The 25,786-nt window shown below is 47.9% G+C and overlaps 1 protein-coding gene across 2 annotated transcripts in view; it reads left to right on the plus strand.

Annotated features, from left to right (window-relative positions):
- The window catches only part of LOC113581338 (receptor tyrosine-protein kinase erbB-4-like), a 237,036-nt gene that overhangs the window by 158,963 nt on the left and 52,287 nt on the right, over positions 1-25,786 (plus strand). For both annotated transcript variants that reach the window (XM_035520983.1, XM_035520991.1), the window contains exons 8-14: positions 1,908-2,021; positions 2,861-2,987; positions 4,570-4,643; positions 13,319-13,409; positions 16,891-17,090; positions 21,132-21,264; positions 25,257-25,350. In XM_035520983.1, the coding sequence (XP_035376876.1) occupies positions 1,908-2,021; positions 2,861-2,987; positions 4,570-4,643; positions 13,319-13,409; positions 16,891-17,090; positions 21,132-21,264; positions 25,257-25,350 (833 nt within the window). The remainder of the gene's footprint in view (positions 1-1,907; positions 2,022-2,860; positions 2,988-4,569; positions 4,644-13,318; positions 13,410-16,890; positions 17,091-21,131; positions 21,265-25,256; positions 25,351-25,786) is intronic.

Here is a 25,786-nt window from a genome sequence, read left to right on the forward strand (position 1 = left end):
TACACACACACACATACACATACACACACGCACACATGCATGTACACACACACACATGTATACACACACACACACACACACACACGTATGTAGGTTATGTGTGCTCCTCTTTGTGTGAGTGTTTGGTGGGTTTGTCCACACTGTCCCTCTCAACAATACAGACACCTCCTCCTGCCTCAGAACGCCATGGCGACAAGGACACTTCCATGTCTCGGTACATCCTTTGTTACTGGATGGCGGGACGGATCCTGTCTGAGACTTTTTGTACCGTACCGAGGGAGCTCCTACACTCTTCAAACACATTTTTGTTTCATCACGTTAGAAGTGACAAAGATGCTCGTTCCTTTTTAGACGAGTGTTTACAGACATGTTTGTATAAGGTTTTGGAACAGAGCATCACGGAGATATCCAGGCACGTTCGACATGGTGACGATGGCACTTACACTGACAGACGTTTAAACACAGCAAAGTGGTTTGTTAAACCTGTTAACCCTGTTCCCTAATCCAATTTTTTTCCACACACCTTTATCTGTCTATGTACACATGGGTGCGTGTGTGTGTGTGTGTGTGTGTGTGTGTGTGTGTGTGTGTGTGTGTGTGTGTGTTTTATCAAAGCCTCACATTTTTATTCAGATGATTTAATAATGATTGGACTAAAGTTTTTAACAGGAATACATCAGAGGCCCTGCTTTGTTTCCAGATTCCAAAAGAAGTCTGTTTGGTCTGCACTAACAAGCAGCTATTAAATTTTGATGTACTCCCAAACTTGGCTGGTTTTATACAGTAGAGTAGGGCTGTGGGATATATGAGGGCTGTATGGTCTAGGCTGCAGGACGTTGGTCAGGTTCTGGTCTAGGCTGCAGGACGTTGGCCATGTTCTGGTCTAGGCTGCAGGATGTCAGTCAGGTTCTGGTCTAGGCTGCAGGATGTCAGTCAGGTTCTGGTCTAGGCTGCAGGATGTCGGCCACGTTCTGGTCTAAGCTGCAGGATGTTTGCCACATTCTGGTCTAGGCTGCTGAAATGGCCACGTTTTGGTCTAAGTTACAGGACGTCGGTCAGGTTCTGGTCTAGGCTGCAGGATATTGACCTGCTGTGGGCTAGCTGTTAGCCGGTCATACTTATCAGAGTTTGTCTTACAGAAAGTACGTACATAACCTTTTCCATTTCTGACAAAGATTTAATTGTTATTGTGGGTTTCTCATTGAAAGGTAGCCTTGAACATGGGTAGCCTTTTCAATTAGGTACACAGTCAGCATAGTTATCTAGCTGAACTAGCATGTGCATAAAAATAACTTCTTTTTTTATGAATAACGAATATGCGTAGCCATCTTCAGAACACTGAGAAGGGGTTAGACAACTATGGGCCCGCCCCCTTATTGAAAATCATCGATCTAATTGGTCAGATTTTCTAACAGACTTACATTCCAGAATCCTTCAAAGTATTATCAGAAGGCGCCGGAGCCGTTCTAATCAGCAAGTTTTGATTGGGCAGCACTGCTCTTTGGCAGATATGCGTCCTATACCAATAAAAATGGTCTGGATGGCCAGTCTGTGTTTACTGAGTCTGTACTTTGTCAGCATGCTTTTGTGTTCTCTCTCTCTCTCTCTCTCTCTCTCTCTTTGTGTTTCTTTCTCATTTTTTGTCTCTTATCCCTGTCTGTATTTCTCTTTCTCTCTTCCTAAATCTTTCTCTGATCTTAGCATTCCGTGGTGTCATGGCATACCACACACACACACACACACACACACACACACACACACACACACACACACACACGTAATGTACACATGTAAACATGGCACTGTTTACTAACTGTTAATATTCCTGCTTGATACAAAACGCATCGCATTACAAAATGTGTGTGTGTGTGTGTGTGTGATTTGCACTTCCTGTATTTGTCCTGCAGATAACTTCGTGGTGGACCACAGCTCATGTGTCCGTGCGTGCCCCAGTAACAAGATGGAAGTGGAGGAGAACAAGATAAAGATGTGTATACCATGCACGGACATCTGCCCCAAAGGTACCCACCCGCACACTGCCAGCCCTCTACAGCATAGCCCCTGCTCCTACTAACCTGCAACGTGCCTCAGAGCGTCACTCTGATACACGTATAGCTTTCTACACGGCCACGTGCTAATAATATACAACAAGCCCCCAAAGAATAGGCTGACATGCATGTAGGATAATGTACCACGTCATGCTAACAGCCCAAAATGTGCCCCAAAGGTGGGTAGCTTCAACTTTGTACCCCTAACCATCCAAACTCATTGTAATAGCCCATATGCCCCAAAGGAATATGGTTAGATCTCTTCAGCCAACCATAAAAGTCTGCAAGCCCCCTTCCATTGACCAGAGATAAAAAATAGCGCAGCCCGGCCCGGGAACCAGGAGCGGTAATGCTGTAGCCCTGAAGATCTGTTTGCCTTAAAGAGCAATATGTTGTGGAAAGCATGACATGTGTTGGGATGCCCACCGCAGAGCGTGAACCGCGCCATCTTCGCCGCACACGCTTCCGGATGCTTTATTGGATTCTGTCGCCTTCCGTGGCGTCCACGCTCGTAAAAGATACCAGCTGCTTCCCTAATGAATCAGCGGCCCGGTATAAACGTGTAGCCGTTCCTGGATATGGCACTGAGAAGTCCCACAGGTTCATGCCACTTGTAAATGAGAATACGTGGCGTTCAGGACTGGAACTTTGTATAGATAGCTTTGTTTGTTTTTTCTGTTCTTAAATCCTTTGTGCCCAAGTTGCCCTAAAGGCGCTGCATGTGGCTACTGCTGCTTCCCGGGGGGCTGGGGCATCTCTGCTGACGTGTCTGCGTGTGTGTGTGTGTGTGTGTGTGTGTGTGTGTTTGGCAGCATGCGACGGCATCGGCACGGCCAGTCTGCAGTCTGCTCAGACCGTGGACTCCAGCAACATCGACAGGTTCATCAACTGCACCAAGATCAACGGCAACCTAGTGTTCCTTATCACAGGAATCAAAGGGTGAGGCCCCCCCGTCCCGCACAGGCGGGCCGGACCCCAGGGACCAGCTCCCCACACGGCACCATCTTCCGCCCCATCCTGCATCCCAACACTGCTTAGACAACAGTCGTGCCTCTAGACCTACAACGCAACACGTTAGACAACCAAGCGCTAAGCTGGAAAAACACCGTGGCGTGACTAATCCGTACTAAAATCACCTTAGCTGTGAATACACTCTTCCGGCTCTGTCACCATTAAAACACACCGAGTCGTTAGCGCTCCGGGGCAGGCTGTTGGAGATAGAACAGAGCGGTAAAGGATGGATGTTTACAGCGGAAAGTTCAGCACCGCGTCACCTCCACGTCTGCTTGCCCGCCGCCTCTACGCGGTGCCATCACTCCAGCGACGTGCGCGGACTCTTATCACGCACGTTTACGCCAGGTGCCACCTGGCTGGGAGGGGAAGTGGGTGTCCCAGGGGAAGCAGCGGGCGCAGGGACGGAGCGTGTGCGCGCCAGGAAAACTGTGCCGACACGTTCCCAGCCGGAGCTGACCCCTCGGGTGGCTGTGCTGCTTTTAACATGGAGAGACTCAAGCACTCGGTCTCCCAAGAGACAGTTAGTCAGGCAGGCTTTACTGTACACACACACTTTCTCTCACTCTCTTTGTCTTTGTCTCTCTTGCTTCTTCTCTCTCTCTATCGCTCTCTCTCTCTGACCCATTCTTCCCTTAACGCTTCACTACCTAGAATTAGCCTCAGCCAACAAAGGGAATTGTAACCATTTTTGGACCCACTACATCAGAGTCTGAGCCCACGTGACGTGTAAACACTTCAAAACACATAATGGAAGACTTTATTGGAAATAAGAAGGGAGCAGGGATACCGTCTTATACGCCTAGCCTGTTACACTGGCAAACAGATACTTTCCCAAATAACACAAACTCACATGTACACAAAATCCATCGTCACCTGACTCAATATTTACGATGTAGGCAGAGGAAGACCTGCTACTGGGTGCCGTTTGTAAGTAACGTAAGCCATAGACAAAGAGAGATGACTTCATAAGAACGTCATAAGAACTTCAGACACATAAACTCTTCTGTACGGACACACAAAGCAGCCGGTCACATTAGATCGATAACGAGGCTAGCAGTCTCATAGCTGCACAAAGTTCGCGTTGACAAACACTTAGCACAGGTTAGCATATGACAGTCGATAACGATAAACGTCCTCTGCAGGTATGAAGCGCATTAACGTATTTACATAAGTCAGAGAGAGAACAGGGCCACAAATAACCTGGAGATTCTTTCCTATCAGGCACTTGCTGTTTCTGCTTTTCTTACATCCTAAAAACATCTTGCGCCCCCTAGAGGCCAAGAGCGCAACTACAACAAAGGCTTGGCCCCAAACTGCGTCCGTCGCGCATATGCTGACTTCACTTTAAAAAAAAAAAAACCCGTTACCCCAGGCCTCCTGATGCACGCTTTCACGTGTGACCTCACAAGAGTGATGATTAAATCACGTCTGCTTTCTTGTCGTGCTCTGAACCGAAGGAGGCTTTGTGTTGACTGCGCTCACAGCTCTCGTTTCGTGTCTTTTCCAGGGACGCGTACCACCACATCGAGGCCCTGGACCCAGAGAAGCTCAACGTCTTCCGCACCGTTCGAGAGATCACCGGTAAGACGCACCCAGATCTTCACACAGGGGTTGCACTGTAACGATGTGGTCTGCATATTCAGCCTTATGTAATGAACCATTCATTTATATGTACATAACAAAACGGTAGCGACTAACTTTGACTTGTTGGACTGAGGATGGGTGGAGACTGCATGAGATGGAAAAGAGGAAAAAGACGTAGCGATTGAGGAAGCGGGAGACGGAGAGAGAGTCTCCGCTCTATCTCCCTCTCTCGCGCTCTCTCCAGTCCCGTGGCACTGCTGACCTCCCTTCATCATTCCCACTGTTGCATGGAAGCTTTAGACACAGCAGCTGAGGTCGGTCAGCAGACGGCTTTCTCTGGCCCCTCCCCCCTCGGTCTCGCCCCCCAGGTCTCCGCCGGGCGACAGCCGGGAAAGCAGGCAGGCACGTCCTCCCGTCTCTCACGAGAACTTTGCTCACTGACAGAACAGTGTCCTCTCCTCTGATGTGTCATTTCTGCTCCGCGACCTTGGCTTGAGGTTGTTGACATTCGGCACTTTGAGGTGGCGGCCCGGAGGGTCTCGCGGAAAAAGCCCCAGTTCCTCTCTTTCCCTTTTAATGCGTGCTCATCTCGGAGTCGGAGTTATTACGGCGCAGGTTCGGTCGGGCACATGGGCTAGGGATCAGCGATCACCCAGACAGTGAGGCGAGCGTCAGCGGCCCGGTCAGGTCCGGTCGCCTACGTATGTCAGCGTACGGGCGTTTTCCATTCACTATTGGAGTCTGTTAACCTTGTGCTACTAAGCTAGCACAGACACCTTTGCTGATTCATGCCGTGTGCTATGTATTAGAGGTTCTAAAGACTACACACATCTGGGGTTTCCTGAATGTGTTTCTTGGGCAGGTTCTCCTAGGTAGCGTTACAGATAGACTAACACATAGTGGTTTTCCGTGTGTTGAGTTTTCATGGGTGGATTTTTCTGTGTTTTGTGTGATTTATTACAGAGCTTCTGCACACGCATTTAGCCCAACACCTTGTCCATGCTGATATATTAGAGTAGTAATGTTGAGATCTGTGTGTGTGTGTGTGTGTGTGTGTGTGTGCTGCTGTTAGCCTAGAGCAGACAGGTTCTCAGTGGGATCTCGTTAGTGCCATTAGGATGATGAAGTCGCGCCTCTGTGCATAACGTAAACAGATAAAAACACAGGCAGACACACACACACACACACATGCACACACATGCATATACACATTGAGACTTCCCATTGCTGCAATTTTGTCATTAAGGCAATTAGTGTCAGCAGACACCATGCTAACAACACATCACAGAGGAAGACAGCGCCGTAATCTGCCTTCACGAGCCCCCAGGGTCCCAGTAACACACTCAGAACACTTCCAGGCTCAGTTAAAGAGACACACTTATGTTTACCAAGTATTTAGGTGTAAACAGGGCCAGGATTAGGTGTGTTATTTTTCTTGTACGCATCACACTTTTTTAAACGGGATTAAAAGTGATCGGGACGGTAAGATCTCGTGGGTCGGTGTGACGCACCATTACAGTGACGATTTCCAGCATGACGGTGATAAAGGAGGACAATAGCTTGACTGACAGGAGGAGTCATTTCACTGTTGCCCAGATGGGACTGGAGGAACAGATTTGTTTGTTGTTGTTGTTGTTGTTTATTAAGCATCATAAGAGCAATGCTATAATTCCACGCCTTTGTGAATATTTTCCGTGGCCTGTTTGGAGAAAAATGCTGCATATGCAAAGCGGAAGCGTGAACGTGGCGGGATGGTGAAGTCATGTGACCACATTCTCGTCCCCGCAGACGGGGCTTCATTTAAACAGGGATGCCTGCCCCCGGGCCTGGAGATCTACCGCCCTGCAGATTTGCGGTCGCTAAAACAAATTTTCTGAAATTAGAATTCCAGGGTTTTTTGTAACAAAATTCAACATCTCAAAGTATTCAGGAATTTTTTATCTTTTTCTCTCTGACAGAAGCCAAGAACTGACTCGAAGGCATGTTAAAGTTCACTCAAATTTGAACTTTCTCAGCAAAAAGATATATGCAAGTTAGTCAAATGCATGGAAAAAATCAAATTGATAAACTCCATGTAAAAAGTGAGTGCAGAAGGATCAGTGTAAATTGTGAGCTATATGCAAATTCTAGACTATTTATGAACATGCAAATGAGCTGCTGGGACTCATGTAAGTCCAATAGGAAGAGTTGTTAAGAAAGAAAACCAAACCGATTTCTTCTGCCATAGTGTCCCATCTTTGGGCTTGGGCAGAGCCAAGAACTTCATCAAGGTCATTCTCCCGGCCAATAAGAACACTTCCTAGTATGAGGAAAGAGGTGGAAGTATTTGAGAATTTTGGCTCGTTGCGCCACTATTCATGGACCCGAATACTGCGTGGAAAAACGGACTTGGTCCCGAATGGTACCGTGAGACGTAACGTCTGGGTTCCCCTGCTCCCTCACTCAGTCCGTGCAGCATGAAAAGTACTGAGAACTGTCAAAGTGCATGTGCTACTTTAAACACTGGCCCTCTTGGAAAAGGATTTAGGTTTTTTCCACACCTTTTCCCATCCGGACAGATTCAGAGTACACGCCTGTTGTCTCATTGGTCAATCATGTCTGTAGTAGCACGTGTAGCAGGTTTGCAGGAGAGGCAAAATTCTTCACGAAATTAGACTTTCGTAGTGCTTATAACCTTATGAGGATCAAGAAGGGAGTTGAGAGGAAGACTGCCTTCATCATCACCAAAGGACACTATGAATACAAGGTGACGCCATTCGGTCTCAACATCTGTGTTCCAGGCTTTCATGAGCGATGTTCTTCGAGCAGTCATAGCGAGGTATGTTAACGCATATATAGATGATATCCTTATTTACTCACCAGAACTTCAGACACATTCAACATGTTAGATCTGTATTGAAAATTCTCCTGGATAATGGATTGTATGTGAAAGGGGAGAAATGTGAATTTCATCCAACCACTACCACATTTCTGGGGTATGAATAAGTCATGGGGGAGTGACTATGCATGACAAGAAAATAGAAGCTATCCTGCATTGGCCAGTACTGACTCCTGCATTGGCCAGTACTGACTCCTGCATTGGCCAGTACTGACTCCTGCGTTGGCCAGTACTGACTCCTGCATTGGCCAGTACTGACTCCTGCGTTGGCCAGTACTGACTCCTGCATTGGCCAGTACTGACTCCTGCATTGGCCAGTACTTTCGCAAATTTTTATCAACGTTTCATCAGAAATTTCAGTAGTATAGCGGCTCCTCTCACAGCTCTCCTCAAAGGATCTTCTAAACATCTTAATTGAACTCAAATGGCTGAGAGTGCTTTCAACAGAGTAAAGGAGGCGTTCACGACGCCTCCCATCCTGAGACATCTGGACCCTACCATCCCATTTATAGCAGAAGCTGATGCTTCCAACATTGCTATTGGAACCGTCTCTTCTCAACGACATAACGGGGAGAAACTACAGCATATTTTTCAAGGAAATTATCTCCCGAAGAACAAAATTATGGCATTGAAGAGCGCAAACTGTTGGCCATAAAAGTTGGCCTTGGAGGAATAGAGACATTGGCTAGAGGGGGCTAATCATCCTTTTCTAGTAATCACAGATCATAGGAACCTAGAGTATATGCATATGGCAAGACAACTGAACCCCCGCCAAGCGCGTTGGTCCTTGTTCTTTTCCAGGTTTAACTTAAAAATTATGTATCGTCCAGGAAATCGCAATGCTAAAGCAGATGCACTTTCCCATGTCCATCAAGAGGGAGAATGAGAAAAGAACAGAGGAGAAGGAAACCATATTACCTACCTGGATTCACCTGACGTCCATCAGATGGGGGATTGATGAAGGAATAGAACAGGTCACTCGAGGAATGGTCACCCCAATAGAATGTCTGAGTGACAAACCCTATGTACCTGAATCTGGCTAGCCTGGGCCCATTCCTCCCTCGCTACAGGTCATCCTGGGGAGACACGTACATGTCAGCTCCTGGCTAACTGGTACTAGTGGGAGCCATGTGTCGTCTTGTTGCGCCTGCAGCCAGAGCTGCAGGAAAACTCCTGCCGCTTCACATGCCTGAAAGACCTTGGTCTTACATCGCACTGGATTTCATCACAGATCTTCCATGTTCTGAAGGAAACACTACTGTACTTATGGTCATGGACAGATTTTCCAGAGGGGTAAGATTCATTGCCTTCCCAGGCCTACCCAACGCCTTCCAGACAGCTGAGATGTTATTCACCCAGGTATTCCACATATTTGGCATTCCCGAGGACATATTATCAGATAGGGGTCCACAATTCACATCTCGAGTCTGGTCAGCGTTTCTGGAACGCATTGGGGTAACCGTTAGCCTCACATCTAGGTATCATCTGCAATCTAACAGACAGTGCAAACGTTCAAATCAGGAACTTTCAGGAATTTTCTGAGATGTTTTTGTATGAACAATCCTTCGGACTGGTCCGAGTTCTTACCTTGGGCGGAGATGGTGCAGAATTCACTCACTAGCTCGGGATTAACCCCGCTTGAGTGTATTCTAGGCTATCAACGTCCTATGGCTCCATGGACTCCTGTAACCGCTGATATCCCAGAGTTGGATGATTGGATGCAACGTAGTGAGAAGGTGTGGGAGGAGACTCACCAATGCATTGAGCAGGCAATACGACATTATAAAGAAATGGCTGACAGACACAGAGGGGTGACCCCTAACTACCAACCAGGTGACCGAGTTTGGCTTTCCACGCGGGATTTCCGCAAGCCAGGCTCCTGCCAAAAGCTGGGTCCCAAGTATATAGGTCCCTTCACGATCTGTAAACAGGTTAACGAGGTGAGCTATCAATTGAACTTACCTGCACATTTCTGTGTTTCAAGGTCCTTCCATGTCTCTCTCCTCAAGCCTGTTGTTTCAGGTTCTTTGGATGAGGTCTCCCTGGAGGATACCCCTCCACAACCCATAAACTATGATGGCACTCCGATATACGCAGTACACCGCATTCTGGATTCCAGGAGGAGGGGAGGTTCGGTACAATGCTTGATGGACTGGGAAGGGTTCAGTCCTGAGGAGCAGAGCTGGGTTCCTCGCGATGAGGAGCCCGGTCTACTATCGGACTTTCACTCTAGAAACCCTGAAAGACCTGCTCCTCGTCCTCGCAGGCATCCCCACCACATCCTGACGGAGGGAACTTGTAATAGGCCAGATTCCTCAGTGCTGACAAGAGGTCATCGCGGCCATCCTCATGCCTCAGCCGTTCCGGACTCTTTGGGGGAGGGTACTGTTATAACGCCAGATCCCCTAGCAGACTACAACACCCAGCAACCCGTTCTTCTCCATGGCAACATCTCCACCAATCAGATCAGCATCACCAGAGTATTGAACTCACCTGTACATCATTAGTATCAGTGTATATAAGACTCTTGAGAACTACCCCTCACTGTGAAGTATTGCCGTAAGTTTTCTGAAAGCATACCGAGCGTTGTTTCTTGATTGGATTACTGTGTACCATACCTTGACTTTGTTTTTCCCATATTGTATTTCTGCCCCTTTGTTGGATATTCTGCCTGGATTGTTTGTGTTTGCTCTTCTGGTATTTGAATCGGACTGTTGATTCTTTATGATGTAGATTCTACACACTCACCACACGGACATACACACTCACCACACGGACATACACACTTACTGGACACACACACTCACCACACAGTCATACACACTCACCACACAGTCATACACACTCACCACACGGTCATACACACTCACCACACATACACACTCACCACATGGACATACACACTCACCACACAGTCATACACACTCACCGCACGGTCATACACACTCACCACACATACACACTCACCACATGGACATACACACTCACCACACAGTCATACACACTCACCACACGGTCATACACACTCACCACACATACACACTCAGCACACGGACATACACACTTACTGGACACACACACTCACCACACAGACATACACACTCACCACATGGACATACACACTCACCACACAGTCATACACACTCACCGCACGGTCATACACACTCACCACACGGTCATACACACTCACCACACATACACACTCAGCACACGGTCATACACACTCAGCACACGGTCATACACACTCAGCACACGGTCATACACACTCAGCACACGGTCATACACACTCAGCACACGGTCATACACACTCACCGCACGGTCATACACACTCACCACACATACACACTCAGCACACGGTCATACACACTCACCACACATACACACTCACCACATGGACATACACACTTACTGGACATACACACTCACCACACATACACACTCACCACATGGACATACACACTTACTGGACACACACACTCACCACACAGACATACACACTCACCACACGGTCATACACACTCACCACACAGTCATACACACTCACCACACGGTCATACACACTCACCGCACATACACACTCACCACACGGACATACACACTTACTGGACACACACACTCACCACACAGACATACACACTCACCACACGGTCATACACACTCAGCACACATACACACTCAGCACACGGTCATACACACTCAGCACACGGTCATACACACTCAGCACACGGTCATACACACTCACCGCACGGTCATACACACTCAGCACACAGTCATACACACTCAGCACATGGACATACACACTTACTGGACACACACACTCACCACACAGACATACACACTCACCACATGGACATACACACTCACCACACAGTCATACACACTCACCGCACGGTCATACACACTCACCGCACATACACACTCACCACACGGACATACACACTTACTGGACACACACACTCACCACACAGACATACACACTCACCACACGGTCATACACACTCACCACACAGTCATACACACTCACCACACGGTCATACACACTCACCACACATACACACTCAGCACACGGTCATACACACTCACCGCACATACACACTCAGCACACGGTCATACACACTCAGCACACGGTCATACACACTCAGCACACGGTCATACACACTCACCGCACGGTCATACACACTCAGCACACAGTCATACACACTCACCACACATACACACTCAGCACACGGTCATACACACTCAGCACACGGTCATACACACTCAGCACATGGTCATACACACTCACCGCACGGTCATACACACTCACCGCACGGTCATACACACTCACCACACGGTCATACACACTCACCGCACATACACACTCACCGCACGGTCATACACACTCACCGCACGGTCATACACACTCACCGCACGGTCATACACACTCACCGCACATACACACTCACCGCACGGTCATACACACTCACCGCATATACACACTCAGCACACGGTCATACACACTCACCGCACATACACACTCAGCACACGGTCATACACACTCACCGCACGGTCATACACACTCAGCACACGGTCATACACACTCACCGCACGGTCATACACACTCACCGCACATACACACTCAGCACACGGTCATACACACTCACCGCACGGTCATACACACTCAGCACACGGTCATACACACTCACCGCACGGTCATACACACTCACCGCACGGTCATACACACTCAGCACACGGTCATACACACTCACCACACGGTCATACACACTCACCGCACATACACACTCACCGCACGGTCATACACACTCACCGCACGGTCATACACACTCACCGCACATACACACTCACCGCACGGTCATACACACTCACCGCACGGTCATACACACTCACCGCACGGTCATACACACTCACCGCACGGTCATACACACTCACCGCACAGACATACACACTCACCGCACGGTCATACACACTCACCGCACGGTCATACACACTCACCGCACATACACACTCACCGCACGGTCATACACACTCACCGCACGGTCATACACACTCACCGCACGGTCATACACACTCACCGCACGGACATACACACTCCATGTGGGTTTGAGTGAAACAGTGACTGTGTAACTGAATTTCTCCTCATTGTCGCCTTCTCCATTAGTACTACGACGTGTCTGAGTAGGCTGTGTCTCATGCCCTGATGGTGTGTTCACTCTTTTTTGCCTCCCTCTTTCTCTTTTGTTTTCACTCTCTCCTCCCTCCCTCCCTCCCTCCCTCCCTTATGTCATCTCATCTCTCCATCCTGTTTGTTCTTTTAGCCACCACTCCATTCTTATTCTATTAAATATTCAACAGTCAGATCAATTATTTAAATATCTCAGTGGTCTGTGTCGAGAGCATTATATTTTCATTCTGCCATCCCACTTTAAAAAACAGGGGCAAGTACCAGAAAATTGGGAAGGTTACCAAAACGCATAAAAAATGTAACTGCACAGGTGAGCTCATAGCAGAAGCCTCAGTCTCTCTTTAAACGGTTATTGGTCATTATTTTTCTATTTTAATTGCACCACCAGTGTGTTTGTAAATTGCTTGACCTGCATAAGTCTCTGATCAGGGATACAATGTGCCCTGCTATAATGTCGCACTTATCAACAAAATTTGGATTCTTCGTCGTAGTAGATATTAAAATGGAGACACACGTGCTGTCGGTTGGTGTTTGTCATTTAAGCTGCATGCGGGGGCTTCTCTTGAAGACAAGTGCTTGGACCCCTCATCAACATTCATGTCTCTTTTTCAGGATACCTGAACATTCAGTCATGGCCAGAAAACATGACAGACCTGAGTGTGTTCTCCAGCTTGGCAACCATCGGTGGCCGGTCTCTCTACAGGTACTCTCCATCACTCCATCTACCGATGATGTCTCTCTCTCTCTCTCTCTCTCTCTCTCTCTCTCTCTCTCTCTCTCTCTCTTTCACTCCCCATCACTCCATCTACAGATGAGGTCTCTCTCTCTCTCTCTCTACAACATTCCATCTTCTGATGAGGTCTCTCTCTGTCACTCCATCTGCTGATGGTCTCTCTATTTCTCTCTCTCTTTCTCTCTGTCACTCCATCTACAGATGAGATCTCTCTCTTTCTCTCTTTCTTCATCACTCTACAGACAAGGTCTCTCTCTCTCACTTTGAGTCACTCCATATGTAGATGTATTATTAATATACAAATTGAGTTTTTATGGAAGATAGAAAATGAATAAATAAAATAAAATAAAATAACAACACCAACAAAAATTGTAGAACATCAGACATCAATGTCTGAACCAAAATGGAATGCAGTGACGTAAACAATAACGATAACAAACAGTTGAATTAATTGTGACTAATTGTGACTCTTTTTTAGTGTTTTCTCAGATTTTCTAGCAGTTTTGTATATATTGCCCTGCTAAAAATACACTTTCTGTGTTTTCCCCCAGTAATAGTTTCAGTTTTTCTTTATCAGTCAGTGTGGGGAAGGTGGGGGGTTTGTTAATAATTCTCTGCAGAAAGGATTTCATTCTCTGATGGGTTTGTGATTTGGACATGAAGGAGCGAAGTGACTCCCAGTTTCAGTCTCTCCTGACAGGCAGTGAGTGTAAATTCTGTCCTTTCTGTCCAGCTGGTTTGTCTGTGCCTTCCTGTTTCAGTGGCCAGATTCTGGATTTAGACAAGGTCTGCTGTTATTTGTTGTCTTTAATTTTGATGAGGTAATTTGTATTTCAAATTCAGATTAAGCAGTTCATAATATTTTTGATTTATTCTCATATATAATTAAATTTTTCTAGTGCAGGATATAATTAGCTTTGTTATTGTCTTCAATTTCTTTCACTCTAGAGAGTTGAGTGTCGAGGGTTGAGTGTAACAAGTTGAGTGTTGTGGGTTGTGTAGTGGGCTGAATGTAGCAGGTTGAGTGTAGCAGGTTGAGTGTCGAGGGTTGAGTGTCGCGGGTTGAGTGTCGAGGGTTGAGTGTAGCGGGTTGAGTGTCGAGGGTTGAGTGTAGCGAGTTGAGTGTCGAGGGTTGAGTTGGGCTATTTTCTCATTGGGTTTGTTTGATCTTCACTGATTCTTCTCATTTCTCTAGTTTAGGTGTTTCTGTGCAAGGGTGAAACCGTTACCTTCTGGATTTTTACATAATGATTCAACATACATTTTCCAGACATTTCCTAGATATTATTTTCACTGTTCATAATATTATTATCAATACATAGCCAAATATGTACCTTACCTCTCTTAACTGGAGTTACATATTTCTCTGATTCTTTTTTATGCCAAAATGCGTGCTGACTCTTCGCCACGCTTTATTTGTGGAGGTTTTACTGAAGGGGAAATACGATCTCTGTTAGACTGTAAAAAAAATTTTTAAATTCATCACTCCATCTACAGATGAGGTCTCTCTCTCTCTCTCTCTCCCTCCCTCTCTCTCTCTCTCTCTCTCTCTACCTCCCTCCCCCTCTCTCTCTCTCTCTCTCCCTCCCCCCCTCTCCCTCTCTTTCTCTCTCTCCCTCCCACAGTCCCTCTCTCTCTCTCTCTTTCTCTCTCTCTCCTTTTCTCTCTCTGTCGCTGACACTCCATCTACAGCTGAGTTCTCTCTCTGTCACTATCGTTCTGTTTGTCTGCCTCCGTGTCTCTCTCCCTGTCTAAACCTCCATGTGTCTCTCTCTCTCTAACACTCCCTGTGTCTCTCTAATCCTCCCTGTGTCTCTCTAACCCTCCCTGTGTCTCTCTCTGTCTAACCCTCTCTGTCTCTCTGTCCAGCCCTCCCTGTCTCTCTCTGTCCAACCCTCCCTGTCTCTCTCTGTCTAACCCTCTCTGTCTCTCTGTCTAACCCTCTCTGTCTCTCTGTCTAACCCTCTCTGTGTGTCTCTGTCTAACCCTCCCTGACTCCCTCTGTCTAACCCTCCCTGTGTCTCTCTCTGTCTAACCCTCCCTGTCTCTCTGTCTAACCCTCCCTGTCTCTCTGTCTAACCCTCTCTGTCTCTCTGTCTAACCCTCTCTGTGTGTCTCTGTCTAACCCTCCCTGACTCCCTCTGTCTAACCCTCTCTGTGTGTCTCTCTGTCTAACCCTCCCTGACTCTCTGTCTAACCCTCCCTGTCTCTCTGTCTAACCCTCTCTGTCTCTCTGTCTAACCCTCTCTGTGTGTCTCTGTCTAACCCTCCCTGACTCCCTCTGTCTAACCCTCTCTGTGTGTCTCTCTGTCTAACCCTCCCTGACTCCCTCTGTCTAACCCTCTCTGTGTGTCTCTCTGTCTAACCCTGCCTGACTCCCTCTGTCTAACCGTCTCTGTGTGTCTCTCTGTCCAACCCTCCCTGTGTCTCTCTTGGTCTCCCTCTCTTTGTGTTCTGTCTGTCTGCAATCATGATCTGTGATGTTTTCCTTGTCTCACTGACTGTTGCTTCTACTGCCTGATAATATTTAGGCATGGCTTGCATTAGTGTGACCGTGCTCCGTCAGCCTCTAACTCTGCGGCTGAAGTTCTGCAGAGATAAAACGACCCGGGGGCCTTTTGACCCAGGATCAGGGGAGCAGGCGACCTTTTGACCTATGATAAGGAGGAATAGGATGACCTTGCAGGCTGCCATCCTGGTCAGAGCAGGGAGAGAGGCTTTGCGTTCAGGAGATGCCAGTCTTCAGTAGTAGTTTGGGGTCATAGGTGTGGATGCCCTCATTTCTAACAGGATATTGGGAGCTGAGCTCTGCTGTGTTGACATTCCTGCTGCTCTGTCTGTGAAAGGCCAAATGCTAAAAAAACAAAAACAAAGACAATGAGAGAGAGAAAACGAGCGAGAAGCAAAAAATGAGAGAGAGAGAGAGAGAGAGAGAGAGAGAGAGTGCTACAGACAGGGTGTCTGCTTAAACAGGCCCGTGGGTCATTCACTCAGTTCTACCATCGTAGCAATTATTGACTGTCACATGATACAGAAGAGGAATGCATAACACCACTGGTGTTCTGAGAGAGAGAGAGAGAGAGAGCAAGCAAGCAAGCAAGCAAGCACTGGGTGGATGGGTGTATGCGCAGAGCTGTGTTGATGCTCTGCTCTGTCTCAAAGCCCCTTTGATGTGCTATTCAGCACGCCTGCCTGTGATTAAAACCTCCTTCAGCTTCACCAGCGTGCAAAACGTGATATTAGAACATCTAAAGGCAGTGCTCCTCAACGCTGGACGAGGAGCAATGCTAGCTACCCTGAGGGGCAGATTCAGACCACTTACCTGTCAATCATCCATCACTTCATGGGCTTTTCTGTTCACGCTTTCCTTTCTATTCTTTAATCACTTTGTCTTTCTCTTGGTATCTGCCCATTTCTCATTTCTCACCTGTTTCTTATGCCCCCACCGCAGTGGTATCTCCCTGCTGGTCCTGAAGCAGCAGGGCCTTTCATCTCTGCAGCTGCAGTCCCTGCGCGAGATCAGCGCTGGGAACGTCTATGTGTCCAACAACACTCAGCTGTGCTACTACAACACCATCAACTGGACCAGCCTGTTCCGCATCCCCGCCCAGAAAGCCCTGATCCGCAACAACCGAGAGCCCAAGGAATGCAGTGAGTTGCCACGCGCGCACACACACACACACCACACACACACACACACACACACACACACACAGGCAATCTTCTCTACACACTCAACCTGGACCAGTGCAACGGCTGGGCCTAGCCAGAGCTGGAGCACCCCCAACAACCCAGAAGGCCAGGCAGTGAGGAGGCCACGAGGTCACCCATCCGCCTGCGGGGGGGTGCCGTTATCGGACAGCGGCCTCGTCCCCGGCCGAGCCGGCCGGTAGCTGGACACGCGGCGAGCTTCGCTAAAGTGCTAAACTTGAAACAGTGAAACGTAGCCTCGAGCTAAGAGCATAGAAAAACCCGGGCGCCTGTTCCAATTAGCCGCTCCCTGAAAATGTCGAGTCATTCTCTGAACTATGGAGCGAAATTAATTGCAGGGACCACCTGGAACAGCGTTTGACATTTCTGAGGTCTCTGGTGGAGGCTGTAATCACTAGAGAGTTCACACGTGCTCCTCTGCTCTGGTGAGAGAGTTCACACGTGCTCCTTTTCTCTGGTGAGAGAGTTCACACGTGCTCCTCTTCTATGGTGAGAGAGTTGACACGTTCTCCTCTTCTCTGGTGAGAGTTCACACGCACTCCTCTGGTGAGAGAGTTCACACGTGCTCCTCTTCTCTGGTGAGAGTTCACACGCGCTCCTCTTCTCTGGTGAGAGAGTTCACACGCGCTCCTCTTCTCTGGTGAGAGAGTTCACACGCACTCCTCTTCTCTGGTGAGAGAGTTCAGACGCGCTCCTCTTCTCTGGTGAGAGTTCACACGCGCGCCTCTTCTCTGGTGAGAGAGTTCACACATGCTCCTCTTCTCTGGCGGAGGCTGTAATCACCTGACAGAATTCGTGAGCGCTCCTCATCTCATAGCTGAATGACAGTTATGACTTTTTGAAAAGATTTTTTTCCCCCATTTCTCTCTTCTTTTCCTTTCATCTTGCGGCATGTTATGATGCAAAGATGATCGTTAGATTCTCTGGGCTGCAGCGCCACGGAGACGCACTCTCCCCTCCGGCGTCTCCGCAGATCCCTAGACTCTGACCCGCGCCGACTTCGGGATGCATAAGCTACCCGAACAGCAGGTTTCCCGCCGTAGCCAGGACTTTGATGTTGCCATCTTTGATCTGCCTGCCATGCAGTGTTGCTACACCAGCTGCACCTCCTGCAACCCCAACTCTCCACCCGTCAGACTTCAGCCAGCTTGGTTACCTACAGGGCCCCAAATTACAACATCATCCACTCCTCCACAAATCAGCTTCTTTTGTTTTTTCGCCTTTCCTTCTTGGCTGAGTGTCGGGGGCCGAGCCTGCTTCCTGGGGGTTCTAGGAGCCCCTACCTGGGGTGTGGTGTGGTAGGCGGGTCGGGCTACAGAACTGGGCCACACCCACCACAGCATCCTCTGTCCTGACCGCCTGCCAGCTGAAGTTCCAGAAGACAGGTGCTGCCATGTTGGTGGAAATCCCTCGGTAATGCTCCAGAGTGGCCCTGTGGCTGATGGGCATGGATGGCTGCTGTGCTGAGGTTTATTGAGGTGCCCTGTTTGCTAACCAAATATAAGAATAGGAGTGCTTGGGAGAAAAGAGAACTAATCACTTGAGCAAACTCCTCAGAGACCATTCGTGTGTGTGTGTGTGTTTACAGAGACGACCATTCATCTGTGTGTGTGTGTGTGTTTACAGAGACGACCATTCATCTGTGTGTGTGTGTGTTTACAGAGGCGACCATTCATCTGTGTGTGTGTGTGTGTGTGTGTGTGTGTTTACAGAGACGATCATTCATCTGTGTGTGTGTGTGTGTGTGTGTGTTTACAGAAATGACCATTCATCTGTGTGTGTGTGTGTGTTTACAAAGATGACCATTCATCTGTGTGTGTGTGTTTACAGAGACAACCATTCATCTGTGTGTGCGCGTGTGTGTGTTTACAGAGACGATCATTCATCTGTGTGTGTGTGTGTGTGTGTGTGTTTGTGTGTGTGTGTTTACAGACATGACCATTTATCTGTGTGTGTGTGTGTGAGTGTGTGTGTGTTTGCAGAGACGACCATTCATCTGTGTGTGTGTGGGTGTGTGTGTGTGTTTACAGAGACGACCATTCATCTGTGTGTGTGTGTGTGTGTGTGTGTGTGTGTGTGTGTGTGTGTTTACAGAGACGACCATTCATCTGTGTGTGTGTGGGTGTGTGTGTGTGTTTACAGAGACGACCATTCATCTGTGTGTGTGTGTGTGTGTTTGTGTGTGTGTGTTTACAGAGATGACCATTCATCTGTGTGTGTGTGTGGGTTTACAGAGATGACCATTCATCTGTATGTGTGTTTGTGTGTGTGTTTACAGAGATGACCATTCATCTGTGTGTGTGTGTGTGTTTACAGAGATGACCATTCACCTGTGTGTGTGTGTGTGTTTACAGAGACGACCATTCATCTGTGTGTGTGTGTGTGTGTTTACAGAGACGACCATTCATCTGTGTGTGTGTGTGTGTGTGTTTACAGAGACGACCATTCATCTGTGTGTGTGTGTGTGTGTTTACAGAGACGACCATTCATCTGTGTGTGTGTGTGTGTATGTGTGTGTGTGTGTTTACAGAAACGACCATTCATCTGTGTGTGTGTGTGTGTGTTTACAGCAATGACCATTCATCGGTCTGTGTGTGTGTGTGTGTGTGTGTATGTTTACAGAGATGACCATTCATCTGTGTGTGTGTGTGTGTGTTTACAAAGATGACCATTCATCTGTGTGTGTGTGTGTATGTGTGTGTTTACAGAGGCGACCATTCATCTGTGTGTGTGTATGTGTGTTTACAGAGACAACCATTCATCTGTGTGTGTGTGTGTGTGTGTGTGTGTGTTTACGAGTGTGTGTGTTTACAGAGATGACCACTCATCTGTGTGTGTGTGTGTGTGTGTGTGTGTGTGTGAGTGTGTGTGTTTACAGAGATGACCACTCATCTGTGTGTGTGTGTGTGTGTGAGTGTGTATGTTTACAGAGATGACCATTCATCTGTGTGTGTGTGTTTACAGAGACGACCATTCATCTGTGTGTGTGTGTGTGTGTGTGTTTGTGTGTGTTTACAGAGACAACCATTCATCTGTGTGTGTGTGTGTGTGTGTGTGTGTGTTTACAGAGACGACCATTCATCTGTGTTTGTGTGTGTGTGTGTGTGTGTGTGTGTGTGTGTGTGAGTGTTTACAGCGATGACCATTCATCCGTATTTTCAACTAAAACATACCAAAGTCATTATTTTCTCATTGTCTCCTTGGGTACTTTTTTTTACAGAAGTTTCCAGGTGTATGATTGGAGTGTGTGTGTGTGTGTGTGTGTGTGTGTGTGTGTGTGTGTGTGTGTGTGTGTGTGTGTGTGTGTGTGTATGTGTGTGTGTATATCAGCAGTATTTTTAACATACTCTTATAGCTGCTATGTTGTTTTCCACAGTGGGGCCTCCATCTAGACCTGGCTCCTAACACTCTCTCTGTCTCCGTCTCTCTCTCACACACACACACACACACACACACACACACACACACACATCAGCATTTCCCATTCAGACATAACAGGCCATATCAGTGAGCTTTCTACAGGAGTAAATAAGTGTGACTGCAGAGGGATTAACCAACCCAGATGGCGCAGACCGAGCTCAGTCAAATTATGACAAACGACGGCGCCTTCCCTCCTAATTCCTGCCGACACCTCAAGGTTGGATCAGGAACAACTCCCCCACCTGCCTCAGAGAACTTCCAGCCCATCGGATGCGCCGGCCCTGAGTGAAAAGCCCTCGGCTGGACGCTGCGGGAAGAAGGCGCGCTCCCCCCGGAGAGCGGCGTCAACTCAGCCGTTCTCAGCGTCACGGGATTGAGTTACCACGGCTACGGAGAGCCGTTTACGGCGCGCGCCCTCCTCTTCCTGGGCCTCGCGCTTCCGCACGGCGAGATGACGCAACGGCGTCGCCGGCTCTGCTCATCACGCAGGGATGCGCTGTAAGAATGCCTTCTGCCGTTGGATTGCCATGCCTAACGGTTTCATGCTCTGTGTTTCGCCAGTCCTGGAGAGGATGATCTGCGATCGGCTGTGCTCGGACGCCGGCTGCTGGGGACCAGGGCCTGACCAGTGCCTGTACTGCCGGTTCTTCACCAGGGGGCGCACCTGCGTGGAGTCCTGCAACCTGCACCAGGGGTGAGCTCTCTTCTTCTCTGCACTTGATTTGCGCAAAATTCGACAGCCTGTTTCATTAGACGTGTATACGTGTATTACACGTGTTGATGTTGGCCTGAAGCTGATCTTGGCCTGAGGCGTTCCGTGCCAGAGTGTGTAAAAGTTTTTCGAGGAACGGATGTGGTGTGTGTATCTGGAGAGCTTGGAGTAATGGCTGCCCCTGTGCTCAGTAGAGCTAAATTAGTGTGTGCCTGTTTATATGTGTGTGTTAAATAATGTGTGCTTAAATAATAATTACTGAAGTAGAAGTAAACGTAGTCATTTAAATTATTACTTAAGCAAAAGTAAGAAAGTATCTGTTACTTCATTGGAATTTATTTAATAACACCGGGCAGCAGTGTGTGTGTGTGTGTGTGTGTGTGTGTGTGTGTGTGGGTGTGTGTGGGTGTGTGGGTGGGTGTGTGTGTGTGGGTGTGGGTGTGGGTGTGTGTGTGTGGGTGTGGGTGTGGGTGTGTGAGTGTGGGTGTGTGTGGGTGTGTGTGGGTGTGGGTGTGGGTGTGTGGGTGTGGGTGTGTGGGTGTGTGGGTGTGTCCCAGGGACCTCACAGTTCTTTTTTATGCTGATGTTTCTCTCAGGCGTGGTTTTTAAATGAATTATACAGTACATATGTTACTTATTCATAAATAAGGCTGTTATTACACTTAAAATATGTACAGTCTTAATGACCCTCTTCAGGGTCCAGTAACAGTCTGCAGACAGAGCAGACAGATTTTCCACAGGTCTACTATACATAACGATATGTGAGTGTAATCGGTTGTAAACTATTTGTATAAGTAGACAGCTAAACGCACTTTAGTAGATCAAGTCTGCTAAATGTCAGACACGTAGATGCAAATACAATAGAGCAAAAACACTCATGGTTGATAGAGAAATTCTGAAAACACATTTGAATTCAGCATGCAAAAATGCTTCATGAACAGCTCGTTTTTTGTTGCTCTGGGTCTGTCCTACTTCGTGTTGTTTAAGCTACATGAGGTTTTTCGTATATTGTGCATATAACCCAAGCACAATATAAGTATATACATACATATAAGTCCCACGCATCACACTGGGTTTGGTGATCACTCTATTATTAGTCCAGTTTGTGGGAATATTCCGATCTCTTGCCCAAGGTCACTTATTGGACATTTTACTGTTTCGTTATATTTACCCTGGAATTAGGCCAAGACAGGCTAGCAAGCTAGAGATTTTGTCTAGCTAAGGACTGCGCATGTACATGGTCAACATAAATGTCAATATAAAAAAAAAATCAATAGCAAACCTTAATTTTCTATAACCTGGAAACCTTTGGGAATTTAGGGAATACGCCTCAATGTGGATCATGGATTCCTGCACGCCACAAGTTCAGTTCAGCTGTACTTTCTAGCTACGTAGATAGCTAGCCATTATTTTCGTAGGATACCATTGATATCGGACACAATTTCAAATTAATAATGAGAGAGCATTATGAGAGAGCAGCGGTTTCACACACAGATACGTGAGCCTTAACGGGAAGGATATGTTGCGAGCTACTTTTCATAAATGTCATTTGAGTCCCCCGTCAGAAAATGTGCCTGTTCCCTGTTCATCGTGTCGGTCTGGTGTTCAGTGGTGTAACTCACATCTTTACGGATTTCACCGACACTCCCACGCTCCACAGGTTGCGGCGAAACGTACAAAATGTAAAAAAATATTTTAATATGTAACGGAAGGAACGTTGACGAATATTAACGCAGTGAAAGCACATGTTTGACATTGCGAATGTACTTGAATAAGAGTATGAAATACCCTCTTTTCAAAGTGCACTTAAAGTGCAATTTGTTCAGAAAGTTACTTAAGTAAATGTCACGGAGTAAGTGTGGTGCGTCACGGCCCACCTCTGCCCCGTGTCACAGCTTTGCCTTGTGGGTTTGCTGTATCGGGGTTCAGGCTCCTAACCTGTTTGAGAAGTGTTTGAGAAGCAGGGGCCCGTGTGGAGCCCAGCAGCCAGACTGCAGCTTTGCCTGTTACTTCATCTTAGTTACTGAGCCAGCTCTCTACAAGACCTCCACACACCAAGCTCAATGACGGGGAGACATTTGTGTGTGTGTGTGTGTGTGTGTGTGTGTGTGTGTGTGTGTGTGTGTGTGTGTGTGTGTGTGTGTGTGCGTATGTTTGTGTGTGCATATGTGTGTGTGTGTGCGTATGTGCGTGTGTGCGTATGTGCGTGTGTGCGTATGTGCGTGTGTGCGTGTGTGCGTATGTGTGTGTGTGCGTGCGCGTGTGCGTGTGCGCGCGCGTGTGTGTGCGCGTGTGTGCGTGCGCGTGTGTGCGCGCGCGCGCGTGTGTGTGCGTATGTGTGTGTCCGTGCGTATGTGAGTGCAGCTGTATTTACGTATATAGAGGTCTCCTCCTGTGACCCTGCTCTCTCCTGTAGAATCACCCAGCTGCAGACCCCTGTCTCCTCATCCTCACCCCTGTCCCTCCACACTCACCCCCGTCTCTCCATCCTCACCCCATCTCTCCATCCCCACCCCCGTCTCTCCATCCACACCCCCGTCCCTCTGTACTCACCCCCGTCTCTCCATCCACACCCCCTTCACTCCATCCACACCCCCATCCCTCTGTACTCACCCCCGTCTCTCCATCCACACCCCCGTCTCTCCATCCACACCCCCGTCCCTCTGTACTCACCCCCGTCCCTCCGTACTCACCCCCGTCCCTCCGTACTCACCCCCGTCCCTCTGTACTCACCCCCGTCTCTCCATCCACACCCCCGTCTCTCCATCCACACCCCCGTCCCTCCGTACTCACCCCCGTCCTTGGTGGTTACAGTGTACTGTTGTGGCTGGCACCTTGGCGCTTGGCGTTGGGTAGTGCCCGCTGCACACGGAGGAGAAGGGAGCCTCGAAATGATGTCATGGCCCTGGCCCACTGAACCACAAACTCCACCAGACCCAGCTAGAACCACATACCTAGCCAGACGCAGCCAGAACCACAGACCCAGCCAGAACCCTCTGGGCCTCCATGACAAAACACCACTCATTCTCATTCCATTTGCGGCCGTATTGTGACACTCACCCTTCATTATTAGGTGACTAAACCACATGGTAATTTCTCGCTTTCACACCCCACTCCTTATCACCCACATATCATTCTCTCTCTGTATCAGTCTGTCTTCCTCCCTTCGCTCTCTCTCTCTCTCTCTCTCTCTCAGTCCTCCTTGCTAATTTTATCAGTGCCAGACATCCCTCATTCTTCTCTCCTGCGGACATCGGAGCCAAAAGTTAAAGTGCTGTTACTACCCGAGTGTTGAATGGCTTTTATTGGTTTCTATTAGACCGCGAGGCTGACTGCTGTAGTGTGATTGATTGTGCGACTGTGGGTTTGTCGGGCCGTCCTGATCCACGGGCCTCTAGATTGCGCTGGATGGATTGTTAGTCTGTAGTGAACGCAGGCTGTTTGTGTGTTTGTGGTCAGCAGCGGTAACTGGATTTGGAGAGTAAGCCAGATGTGTGTCTGTGTGTGTGTGTGTGTGTCTGTGTGTGTATGTGTGCCTTCACTCTTTGCTTTGCTGTGCAGTGCAGTGCCCATTTGCTCAGACTGTGCCTATGTTGAACGTGTGTGTGTGCGTGTGTTAATGTTTGTGTTCTCTTTTGTGCTGTGGCGTTATGAAGAGAACACAAACACATCTCTCAGTATGACTCAGGGATGCCCTTGAGAGAACAGCCCAGGAAACATAAGTGTGTTATTTATGGATGGGAATATGTACATTTCCTTGATAAAACAGATCAAACAGCCCTGGCGTTATTCCTATTGTGTAAAGATGTGCAAAATGTCTTGAAAGGGCAGTAATATTAGACCGTACACACCATGACAGCTCTTCAGTTTTCCAAGGACATAGCTTCAGAAACACCACTGCTAATCCTAATTTTCTACTTTTCTTTGTCTTTTCTTTCACTCTGTCCCTATTTCTCTCTCTCTCTCTGTTTTAGGGAACTACGAGAGTTTGCCAACGCTTCCATGTGTCTGGAGTGTGACTCTCAGTGTGAGAGAGCCGAAGACAGCGGTCTCACGTGCACGGGCCCGGTGAGTCTGGCCGCCATGCCCTGCTGTGGAGGGCGCTAGTGAGCACGGCACATCGCCCACACAGTTCTCTGCTGTGAAGTTCAGTCCAAACAGTTTAGTCATACGTAGTTTCTCGATTTAAACATCCAATGATTGTTTTCATGCTAATGCTTTGACCGTTTAGTTAATATATATTAAATATAGTTGAATTGTTTTAAATCATATTGACAAATCCCTCCATGCAGAGTTGGTAGGGAAATGTTCGAACTGTTCTGCAACTTCTCCTATTCTTAAATAAGAGCACAAAGTGCTTATATTACTGCATTTTCACCAAACAATTACAACGAGATTACTATGCCTATATAATTCCCACTTAAATCATCATTTAATCCACTAAAGGACTCTGCAACTGTTTAGTCCTTTGTTGCGTGTTTTGTGTTTATTTCTTAAGTGGACG

This window comes from Electrophorus electricus, chromosome 2, assembly GCF_013358815.1.
Source record: "Electrophorus electricus isolate fEleEle1 chromosome 2, fEleEle1.pri, whole genome shotgun sequence".
NCBI classification, from domain to species: domain Eukaryota; kingdom Metazoa; phylum Chordata; class Actinopteri; order Gymnotiformes; family Gymnotidae; genus Electrophorus; species Electrophorus electricus.